Here is a 12,724-nt window from a genome sequence, read left to right as displayed (position 1 = left end):
TCTCTACTAGCTTAGGAGTATTCTTCATCAATATCTTCAGAAGTTATCTTCTTGGCAGGGAGAGATGGTACAGCCTAAAGATACTTTATTTTTTTTATATCTGAGCCAGTTTTGATTCTCTGCACCTCATATCATCATCCCCTGAGTCAGCTAGAAGAGATCCTTGGTTTCTGAGTCAGAAATAATCCCTGAGCAAAGCCAGGTGTGGTTACCAAATAAAATAAAACAAAAAAAGTGACTTTTTGAACTATTGATTGAGTATACTACTTTTGCATTGTTTGTGGCTAATTTCCCAGAACAGGTCAAATATGACATTTTGTTTATTTTTTTCTGAATTCAGTCTATCATAACAATCTTCTTTTTCACTGCAATCAAATTTTCATAACTTGTGTGTGATGCTACTTTATACTTTGATTTTATTAAAAAGATAGAAAATGTATTTGTAAATTAAAGGGTTATGAGAATTCCACATTAGGGATCCTATTAAAGGAAGTTGAGATTATGAGAATGTATTGTAACTAAAGTATATAGAGGTCTGTATGAGAATAGTAGTGTCTAAATATCCACATGCAATAAAATATAGTAAATAACAGTTATAATTCCGGAGTAAATTCTTCTACATTTTAATTCTGGATCTACTACTTATATGCTGGAAGAACTTGGGCAAATTTTAACCTCATTGTGCCTTTATTTGTTTATCTAAAATGAGCAAATGATTGTGAATATTAAATTTGTTAGAATGTAAGTATTTATAGTGAGGCATAATATATAACATCAAGTTATTAATATGGGTATGGGCTGTTTCACATAAAGATGTAAAAATCAGCCAAATAATTTAATAACAGTTTTGAATTCTTGAAACATTTATTGCTATCAAATATTTGCCTCTTCTCATCGACTGACCAATTCCTATGCACTCCAAAGACGTGAGAAAAAGAAGGCTCATTGCTCTTTGAGAAGATATAAAGGAAATGAAAGATCAGGAAAGAGAAAAATTAAATATTCTCATTAAACTGGAAGGATTTGGGGAGAATTCATTTTTAAATTTAATTTTTAAATTAAATAGTATGTATAATTAATTAAAACAGCTCTGACCATGCACGTATTTAATGGTGGAGTGGGATTTGGGCCATACTCAGCGGTGCTCATGGGGAGTACCTGGCTCTGTATTCAGGGCTCATTGCTGGAATTGCTCAGGGGTCATGTACAGCATCTTAACAACCCCCCCCCACACTGTATCCTGACCCTGTATTAACTTGCTAAGTCAGAAATCTATAGTGATGGTGAATAAAAGCAAATGAGTAAGAAGGGAAGAGATAAAGTTAAAGATAGGTAGCTAAGAGGAAGATAAGAAAGAGAGAGAAAAATAGGGAGGGAAGTATGGGGGAAGAAGAGAAAAATTTTTGCCAGTGTATGCCATCTTACAAAGACTAATACAATCAGAAAAACATCATTTTACCTCTATTGCAGTAATTGATTTACAGCTTAATAGTCAATGGGTGGTAACATATTAGATATAATGTTGTGAAGAAAAGAGGACATTTCATGAATCAGAAAAATATTGTCACAGAAATCAGTTCTAGCACCCAAAGGAAAATTCCAGTAGATGTCTTCTGAACCAGTAGGAACAATTATGCCAACAATGGACACCCTGACATCATGTGGCTTAAATTGAAATAGTAACTATAGAATTCCTATAACTCAAGTAATGGAATTCTAAGGGTCTTTTATGTAAAAAAAAAAACAATTCTTTCTTTATGTTCTATGAGAAAGTAGTAAAAATATTTTCAAATAACGTCAGTTAAACAAACCAAATGAATGACTTGTACTTAGCAAAAATCAGTTCATGAATCAGTAACAACAGTATCTGCCTTACAAATGTGAACTCTCAAGTTTGAATCCAAAGTGCTACACACATGCTTTTCTATGCACCCAGCACTTCTGCAATAGAGTATGATAAGTATACATAGCAGCTAGGTATCTGCAAGCACCACAGCTGAAAAATGTGCAGCCACCTTCAGGGGGATAAGGCTAAGAGAGCATGTAGGAAAGCATGCTAACTAACTACAGGTGCTTAATCAAGGATGACCTGAAGTTGAGCAAATAAACTGAAAATTGATATATAGCCCCAAATGGACACCACAGCCAAGCCCAATCATCCCAAAAACAAGGATGGAAGGAAATAGTTAAAAATAAAAAAAATGAAGATGTTTGGGTTTTGCAACTGCAGCCTGAGAGATTAAGGTGAATAAGAAATCATAGTGCATAAAATTCAGTTCTCGGACTTAAAAATAAATGCGCAACTAAAATATCTTGAGAGGCAATTCAATAAGAGTATATATTAGATGATATATCAGGTGACATTTATAGATGAAAGCTATGGTTATTTAAAATGTCTGTTCCTCAAAGTTTCCTATGAGATAGTTAAGTGTACAGCTATATGTTGTATGTAAATTCTATTTCAATGAACAAGGATGTGTATTAGTGTCTCTGTGTGCTAGCTTACAGGCATGCATAAAATATTGGCGAATGAGTGTCATAAAGTAATATTTCAAATAGATAAAAATTGCTGAAATTAAATGAGGGCTATGTAGGTTCTCACCATACTTCAAGTTTGCTCTACATTTGAGTAAAATTAACCTAAAAAATATATACATTACATATAAACACACACATACACACACCTTACCTGTTGCTTCCTGTGCCCCTGCCAGCCTGGCTCTTATTAAGCCATGTCTTTCCTTGAGGTGAAGGATCCTGACTTTTGGAAATTGAGACATATATTTATCCAACTTATCTTTTAGGTAGTCTGTAAGTAAATAAAGGTAGATAAGGATACACTTTAACAACTCCTCACTATGAAATTCCAATTCTAGAGTCACTAAGTTTTATTACTTTGATCCTGATTCTATTTTTTCATGCTATTTTCTTTTGTAGAATTTGGATTTAGTTTAATGTCAAAGTTGTCTTAAATCTCAAAACATTCTCTTTTGGGGGAAGTGAGCCACACCAAGCATTGCTCAGGGACCATTTCTGGCTCTGTGTTCAGGAGTTATCCCACCCAGATAGTGCTCAAAAGACCGTGGTTCTGGAGTTTCAAACTTGGGTCAGCTGCAAGCAAGATACTATCCCCCGTAATATCTCCTGTTCCCCAAAACATTGTTTTCAATGTTACAATGTTACAGAGAAGAGGGAAGAGTTTTGCTGAATATTCATCTGGACAGGAGAAAATGTATAGTGAAAAAAAAAAACCCACCATTTTTCTTACAATACTCCATCTCTTGCAAATGTCCTTGGGAAGAGGCTAATTATAGTGTAAAAATTGAAAAATTGGCTAAGTTACTGTAACAGCTAAGTCACCACATTTGCCCTATTCTTAACTGATTGCAGATTAGTCAGCTAAAGAACATTGTTTCTACATATAAGGGATAGGGGCCCTGGGCTACATTGATGTAGCTTATAGTCATCTTTTTTTTTGGGCGGGGGCACACCCATTTGATGCTCAGGGGTTACTCCCGGCTATGCACTCAGAAATCGCTTCTGGCTTGGGGGGACCAACCGCGGTCTGTCCAATGCTAGCGCTTGCGAGGCAGTCACCTTACCTCTAGCGGCACCTCTCTGGCCCCTTATATTCATCTTTATATATAATGAATATCTTGAAAAATATTTCACATAGAACAACTTTCAGGACTATTTTTGCTGGTAACTTTCCTATTAATATTGTGTTCATATTTCAAGGAAGACTTTTAAAATCATTTCAGTTTCAGACATAAACAAAATGCAACTTTACTTATTACAAAAATTATATTTTTATATGTGATTAGTAACTACCTTCTGTTTTTGCTCATGCTTTTACAAACATCAAAGCTTAATCTAGTTTTCTTTTGACATTTTGTAATTGTGTTCATGGTGAGAGAAAAACTTCTGTATGAATTTTATTAAATTGACTAGTTTATGATTTTTAAGTGGGTTATAGTTTTGCCAATTAATAATATATAGTGGCAAGGGGTCTCTAGTTAACATGGGGTCATTTACATGCACACAGTTATTTGACAACTAAAAGAGGAAGTTTCTAAAATGTAGCACACCAAAATAAATATAAACTATGTTGTATTGTTCTTTGAAATCAGTTGTAACCTTTTCTCTTGATTCTGACTGGCAAATTGTCTTTTAAATACTTAACTGAACATATTATACTATTTTGAGGAAGAGGACAAGTTTTCATATATCTCAGAGTATAAGTTTGATCCTGGTATAATCCATAGAAAGAGCATTCAACTATTATGGGGCATTTGTTTATTGTATTATTATATATGATAAAATTGCAGAAAACATCTTCTGATAGCTACACATTCAATGTACTAATACTTCAGGATCTATAATTAGACAATCATTTTACGTGGAAGAGAAATTATAAATAAAGTGAACTCTGGCACTAACAACACATGGTTAGTGATGATAGTCAGAACTGGCATTTAGGCCCATAGATTTTCATATTTATGCTTGTAAGGTTCCAAATGAACTAATTACTTTTTATTTATAAGTGTTCTTTTTTTTTTTTTTTTTGGAGGGGCCACACCTGGTGGTGCTCAGGGGTTACTCCTGGCTGTCTGCTCAGAAATAGCTCCTGGCAGGCACGGGGAACCATATGGGACACCGGGATTCAAACCAACCACCTTTGGTCCTGGATCGGCTGCTTGCAAGGCAAACACCGCTGTGCTATCTCTCCGGGCCCTTATAAGTGTTCTTGGCTTCGTCAAGTTACCCTGAGATTCTTTGAACATCTGAACTGCTACTGTCACACATCACACACTCATTTCCAGGAAGTTTTTTTTTTCTTACCTTTGGTGCTGAAGTCATCCACCAGAAGAATCTCTTTAATGAGGTGTGGAGGAGAGCGATTGAGAACACTATGGACAGATCGAAGGAGAGTGGACCACACCTCATCCACAAAGCACATGATGACAGTTGTGCTTGGGAGAGTGTTGTGAACTAGCTGCTCTGCACACCTGGGTCAGAATACAAGAAGAGTACAAAGAGTATACCAATTATATAAATAAGATAGTTTTAAAATTCAGTGTAATTCAAAAGAGAAAAGAGCTGGAAGTTACAGCTCACCTCAGGAAGCTCACCACAAACAGGGATGAGTTTCTTTCCTAATAATGAGAATGTATGAGGGAAATGGAAAGCCTGTCTAGAGTACAGGTGGGGGTCGGGTGGGGAGGAGGGAGATTTGGGACATTGGTGATGAGAACGTTGCATGGTGATGGGTGGTGTGATGAGGGAGATTTGGGACATTTGTGATGAGAACGTTGCACTGGTGATTGGTGGTGTTCTTTACATGACTGAAATCCAAACGCAATCATGTAGGTTATCAAGGTGTTTAAATAAAATATATAAAAATTCAGTGTAATTTATATATATTTATCATATACACTTACATTATCAGTTATCTATTGGTCTACTACCTACCATCTATTTATATGTCCACCCATCTATTTGTATACCAACCACCTATGCTTATCTGTTATGATCATTTTTTATGTGTTTGCTCTTGCAGAGGGGAGTAAGAAAAGTAAAAGAGCAGGGGAACAGGCAATTAACAGTATTTTTATGTATGGAAGTTCAATTCAAATCTTGAAAAATTTCATGAGAAGGAAGGTATCAAATCAAATTATACTTAAAAATGGGTTGTGCAGATAATTGTACTATCTCACCATTAATTTTCTCAGATATTTATTCATTGATAAGTTAATTTCTCAATGCCTCCGTGAGTTTCGTAAAATGTCCAGAGTATTTTCTGATGGGAGTTTTACTATGTAGCAGTTATTATCTGTGTAGAGTATATAAATTTAGTGTTGAAATTAGTTTCACTGACCCTCCAACAAGCCTGTGAGATGGCAAAGGAAATAGTCTTCTTCCTGTCTGCATACAAACCTGTCTTTTTTGTTTGTTTGTCTTTGTTTTTCGCTCACATCTGGCTGCACTCAGGGGTTACTCCTGGCTCTATGCTCAGAAATCACTCCTGGCAGGCTCAGGGGACCATATGGGATGCTGGGATTCGAACCACCGTCCTTCTGCATGCAAGGCTAACACCCTACCTCCATGCTATCTCATCTGGCCCCCATTCTATCTCTCTGTCTTTTGGCACACTATATATCAAAATGGTTAAACCTCACCTTTACTATTTAAGGGGGTCTTTGTGGATACTCTGCCACGGAAGTGATTCATAAGACACACTTGGAATCATTTTTCTGGCATGGAAAAGGGATAAGCCTACTGTGGGTTGATATTCAGTGTGGGTTGTATTTGGCCTTGGTGTATTTCCATGCCCTGCAATACATATTGCCTCACATTTGGCATTCTTCCCTCTCCTGCTTTTGTTGCTTTTCACAGGATGGTGCTTGTGGGACCTCACAGAGTACTTCCATCCTTCTAATATAGCTATTGTTAGAAATGTAAAGTTAAATTTTGAAGATCATCAGTCTTATAAGCCCATTGAACTTTTTGCTTTAATCTCTTTTTTTTTTTTTTTTTTTGGTTTTTGGGCCACCAACACCGGTGACGCTCAGGGGGTTACCCTGGCTATGCGCTCAGAAGTCACTCCTGGCTTGGGGGACCATATGGGACGCCGGGGATCGAACCGCGGTCGTCTCCTAGGCTAGCGCAGGTAAGGCAGGCAACCTTACCTTGAGTGCCACCACCCGGCCCCATTGCTTTAATCTCAACCTATAACATCTCTTACTCTTTTTAGAGATGAATAATAAAAGGTATATGGAATTAGTTTACAATTATGTTATTAGTTAACAAAAGAGTGGGGATTCTAGTTCTGATCCAGTCTGGCTCCCAACATATTTATGGATCTGGTTTTAAATTCACAACATAAAAGCAGCTCACATTATATTATAGCATTTCATGGGAGCAGGCTTTATAGAAATTACATGAGAGTAAAAAATCACAGTAGAAGCACATGTACATGCGATTTTACAGTTGGTTAAAATATCATAAACACAGCTAAATTTGATCTTTATAACAATGGTTGAGGAAATAGTAAGTTCGTTTTCAAATAGTTAACTGAAGCTTAAAAGTTAAACAACTTGAGCGCCGGAGACATAGCATGAGAGTAGGGCGTTTGCCTTGCATGAAGAAGGACTGAGGTTCAAATTCTCAGCTTCTCATACAGTCCCCCAAGCCTGCCAAGAGCAATTTCTGAGCATAGAGCAGGAGTAACCCCGGAGTGCTGCCGGGTGTTGGATAAAAAAAATGTTAAACAGCTTATCCAATATTGTTTACCCTAGAAGTATGGATATGTAAATGTGAGCAGATAAGTTTCATTGCATTGCTCTATGCTAACTTTTCTATACTAGAAACTTGGGTTTCAGAATCAAATAGACATGTGGTCAAATAGAAGTAGCTCTAGTTATTGATTTGGAAAGGTTGTATACTGTCTTTGAATCTCAATTTGTCAATTTAGAGCAAAGTTTAAAAATCTTCTTACTGTATAATTAAATTAAAATACTATATAACGCTAATCTAATATATACCTGACATTAGAAGGTACTAATATATATACTTAAGGGTAAGTAAATTCAGCAGTAGCCTGTAATTTCAGTGATAATTTAAATAAGTGGTCTATTATAAAACCTATCCAGCCTTAGAAAATCTTAGCCTCAGAAAATATATTTATGATTCTGATCAGATTCTCAAAATTAGCCTTAAAACTCAAAGCAAAAACATAATCAATGTAGAGATCTCACATTCTGACTATGTTTGAAACTGGTATTTTATTTTTCTATTTAAAGTCAACTATATTTAGGGAAAGCTCAAAGGCATTTGTACTAATCTATTTATGGTATATTTACCACATCTAAATCCTGATGCAATATTTAAATCAATGGTTCAACAGAAAAAAATTAAAATGAGTAACAAATCAAATTTCCATATAGTATGCATCAAAATGCCTTACTGGTACTTGGGAAGTGGTTTCCTTAATTGATGTATTTAATTGAGATTCAGTAGTTTAAAATTATGTACACATTAAAAAATACCACTACAATGAATGATAACATGAGAAAAAAATACATAACCCAGATAGCCAAAATGCACATGAAAAAATACTCTACATCATTAATCATCAAGAAGATGCAAATCAAAATAACAGTGAGATATTTTCTGATACCACAGGGACTGACACACATCACAATAACAAGAAAAACCAGTGCTCGAACAGATAGCAGTGAGAAAGGGACTCTCACTGCTTGTAGGAATGTAGACTTGATCTAGTTTTTTGGGAAAATATTATGGATTATTCCTCAAAAACTAGAAATTGAGCTTCATGTGACTCAGAAATACTACTCCTAGTAATATACCCTAAGAGCACCTAGACACAATTCATAAAATTCTTCTTCATGCCTATTTTCATCGCAGAACTATTTACAATAGCCAGAAACTGGAAACAACCTAAGTGCCAGAGAAACAGATGAGTGGCTAAAAGAAACTGTGGTATATCTATACCAGAGTAAACAAGTGAATGGAATACTATGCAGTTCCTCAAAATGAAGCTATGTAATTTGCTTACATATTAACATTATGCAGAGAAAAATGGGTCAGAGGAACAGGGATATACATATAATAATCATACTCATTTTGGGTATGTAAAAAAGAGAATATGGTAATAATATATAGGTAACATAGAGACAAGGGCCAGGAGACTACTCCTTGGTAGGAAGCCTGCCACAAAGAGTGGATAATGCAGTTAAGACAGAGAAGAGACTATTATAACAATGACAGTTGAAATAATCACTTTGGATAAGAACTGGTTGCTGAAAGGATATAAACTGATATGCATGATACCCCTTCAGTAACAATATTACAAACCACACTGTCTAAAATGAAGAGAGAGGGAGAAAGAGAGAGAAGAGAGAGACAGAGAGGTGAGAGAGTGGAAAGAGAGAGAGAGAGAGAGAGAGAGAGAGAGAGAGAGAGAGAGAGAGAGAGAAGAAAAATATCTGCCCTAAAGGTGGGGTCAGTACGAGAGGGAAACTCCATATATTGGTGGGGGAAATGTGTACTGGTGAAGGATGGCATACTTTGTATGACTAAAATTCAATTATTAACAACTTTGAAACTGTGAAAAAAATATCAAACAGTATTATAAATGACCTTGTAACCACAGAGTTTAAATAAAGTAATTTAAAAAGCTTACAAATTAAAAACAACTATACCCCATCCAAAAAATGGGGTAAAAGAATAAAACAAAAACCTCCCTTAAAGAATTCATACATATTGTCAACAGTTATCTGAACAGATAACTTATTACAGAAATGCAAATCAAAACAACAGTGGGATATCATTTCATACCAAAGAGATTGGCACACATTACAATGCCATGGTTGTGGGAATAAAGGATCCATGGTCACTGCTAGTGGGATATCAACTGGACCAACCTTTTTGAAAAACAACATGGACACTTGTAAAAATTTAGAAATTAAACTTCCATATGATCTAACAATTCTACATTTTGGCATCTACCCCAATGTCTTTAAAAACTCTATGTAGAAAAGATATGCGTACTACTATATTTATTGCAGCATTACTCAAAATAGCAAAATCTGGAAACAATCCAAGTGTCTAAGAGCAGATGACTACATTTTAAAAGAAATACAGTTTATCTACACATGGAATACTACTTGGCTATAAGAAAAGGTTTGTCGTGAATTTTTTTGAAATGTGGTTGGATCTGGAGAGTATTGTGATGAGTGAAGACAGTGGGGGAGAGAATCAGATAAAGAATGATCTCTCTGAATGGGGAAATAAAGAAATAGAGTAGGGAAATAGAAAACTTCTAAAGGCAACAGAACCTGAGATCTGGTGTTCAGTAGGAAGATTACTGAGCAGAAGAGGGCGGCAGAATAAGATGGAGAACACTGGGATATGTGGAAGGAAGAAGACACTGTGGTGGAGGTGACTCTAGAATATTTCATTCAGAAACTCATATCATTAACTGTGTTGTAATTCCTGGTTCCTAAAACAAATAAAAAAATATTAAGGTCATTAACTGAATGACTAATATTGTCATGTTCACTAATTTTTCAGATTAAAAATAGATATATGGGGGCTGGAGAGATAGCATGGAGGTAAGGCGTTTTCCTTTCATGCGGAAGGTCATTGGTTCGAATCCGGGCATCTCATATGGTACTCCAAGCCTGCTAAGGGCGATTTCTGAGCTTAGAGTCAGAAGGAACCCCTGAACGCTCCTGGGTGTGACCCAAAAAGGAAAAAAATAAATGGATATATGTTTGGGGAGCCTTTTATTTACTTTTCCCAAACTTCAACACTTTAAGAAACATGTTGTGGCTCTTTTATGGGGGGTTGGAGCACACCTGACAGTGCACAAGGCTTACTTCTAGCTCTGCATGCAGGGATCACTCTTGTCAAAGTTCTGGGGACCATATGTAGTGTGATGGATTGAGTCTGGGTGGGCAGTGTGCAAGACAAGGACCCTCGATGCCCACAAGAAATAGATGTTTGGGAAAGAGAAACAGACAATGTAGTTTTTGAATAGTTCATTACCTTCCCTATTTTAATACAAATAATATATTTAGGTTAACAGAATTATTACAGAAAAATCATTAAATTACATTTGCAGTATCTCTGAAGTTTGAAAATTATGTATTTGGATCATAAAAATTTTCTTGAATAATAAAAGAAAAAGAAGTCCTTATCATTAAATGATATTACAGTAACATTTGTTTAGTTAAAAATACCACAAGTGAAGGATTATTTTTTTGGGGGGTGTCACACCTGTGGCACTCAATGATTACTCCTGGATCTGTGCTCTAAAATTACTCCTGGCAAGATTAGGGGCCATGTGAAATGCCAAGGACTGAACCCAAGTCAACAGCATACAAAACAAATGCCCTATCTGCTCCAGCTACTTGAAGGACCATTTTGATACTGAATACTTCAAACTGTTGTTTTTATTTGTTTCCACAAGGAAAAATGTCTTTTGGCGATTCTAGTTCTCATAAACTTTGGTGGTGAGCATCAGAGAGATGAAACTAAGGTTACCCAAGGGGGCAATGCTTGGAGGTAGAATAAAAGCAAATTTAGAGTAAAGATTGAATAATGGGGTTGGTTAGAAACACTTTTTGACACTATTTTAGGATGTCCTAAAATTGACAGTCATGGAAATGTAGGCGGACACGTGACAAATTTATTATTCCAGGACCTTTTTTTATCTTTCTTGTGTAGAAAGGGGAAGAATTATATTTATGGTTTTTCAGAGAAGACATAGAGTTGAGATTTGAAAAAACTTGATCATTGACAAAATGGTTTGTGGAAGAAAGTCTCTTTTTTTGCTTTAATCTCCCTAATGATATTGACTCAATTGACAACACATAGCCTTGAGCAGTTTATAGCTGCCTTCTTTAATTCATTCTTAGATCAAATATTGCCACACAGAAAAGCCTTCTATTACTAAACTATGAAAATATAGCTAATCCTAGTATTACCACCACCTGTTTTTCTGTCATGACATTAATGATTTTATGTCCTTATCTTCTGCATGTAGAATTTCTTAAATGTAGAACAAATGTCTTGCTTACTCCAGTGCTATAAGCTTCCAGTATAGCTGTGTGTAATAAATATCTGTTAAGTATCTATTAAATATATAAATTCATCAAGATGGAATGTTCTTTTTAAGATGGAATGTTCTTAAATCAAAAGTTTAAATGGTGAACTTTATTTTGATACAGGAAAAATAAAAGCATTGTATGTACAAATAAATTTATGAGTTTTGGGAAAGAAATGAAAGAATCCATAGCTCACACTGGAAAATAGATCATTTACTAATGCAATTGAGTTGACTAGGATAGAAGGAATATCTGGGTAATACACTCTGAGAAATGGTAAAGATTCCTCATTTTACAAATTATCTGATTATTATTCCATTACACATCATAACACAATATCACATTCAATAATGGCTTTATCTAGAGATTAGGAAAAAATTAAAAAATTCAAAATTCATTGTTTCAGGTAAACCTTAACACGGTTGATCAAGATAAGATACCACTTTACCATTCTTTGGTATTTGGTATTATTAAATAGGTAAAACAAGTTTACCAGCATGTTTACTTTCTTTTCTTTTTTGTATCACACACAGAGATGCTCAGGAGTTACTCTTGATTATGTGCTCAGAAATTACTCTTGGAATTCTCAGAGGCATTTCGGATGCTGGGAAGCAAACACTGGTCTGTCATGTACAAGGCAAACATCTTAGCTGCTGTTCAATTCCTTTACTTTGTTTTCTTTAGTAAGTCAGACCAAATAAGATTTCAGTGTTGTTAATTCTTCCATTCATTCTTACTATTCAAAAGCCGTCTAGTTTGGGGATCGGAGCAGTGGCGAAGCAATAGGTTTGCTTGCCTTGCACACAGCTGATGAAGGAACAGGCGCCCTCTATGGTCCCCCGAGCCAAGAGCGATTTCTAAGCGCAGAGCCAGGAGTAACCCCTGATCATCACCGGGTGTGGCATAAAAACCAAAAAACAAAACAAAGTCATCTAGGTTTTTTGGCGTTTTTTATAATATCTTTAAACACCTTGATTACAAATATGATTGTGATTAGGTTTCAGTCATGTAAAGAACACCCCTCTTCACCAGTGCAACATTCCCACCACCAATGTCCCAAATCATCTAGTTTTTACAGGTTATAAAATTTT

At 35.6% G+C, this 12,724-nt stretch overlaps 1 protein-coding gene across 1 annotated transcript in view; it reads right to left on the bottom strand.

Moving 5' to 3' along the window:
* The window catches only part of GALNT5 (polypeptide N-acetylgalactosaminyltransferase 5), a 50,310-nt gene that overhangs the window by 25,598 nt on the left and 11,988 nt on the right, over window positions 1–12,724 (bottom strand). The window contains 2 exon segments of the mRNA XM_049773103.1: window positions 2,690–2,809; window positions 4,843–5,009. Of these exon segments, the coding sequence (XP_049629060.1) occupies window positions 2,690–2,809; window positions 4,843–5,009 (287 nt within the window).

Source organism: Suncus etruscus, chromosome 5 (assembly GCF_024139225.1).
Source record: "Suncus etruscus isolate mSunEtr1 chromosome 5, mSunEtr1.pri.cur, whole genome shotgun sequence".
Classification (NCBI taxonomy): domain Eukaryota; kingdom Metazoa; phylum Chordata; class Mammalia; order Eulipotyphla; family Soricidae; genus Suncus; species Suncus etruscus.
The sequence above is the reverse complement of the archived record's forward strand: the minus strand, read 5'-3'. Positions and strand labels throughout refer to the sequence as shown.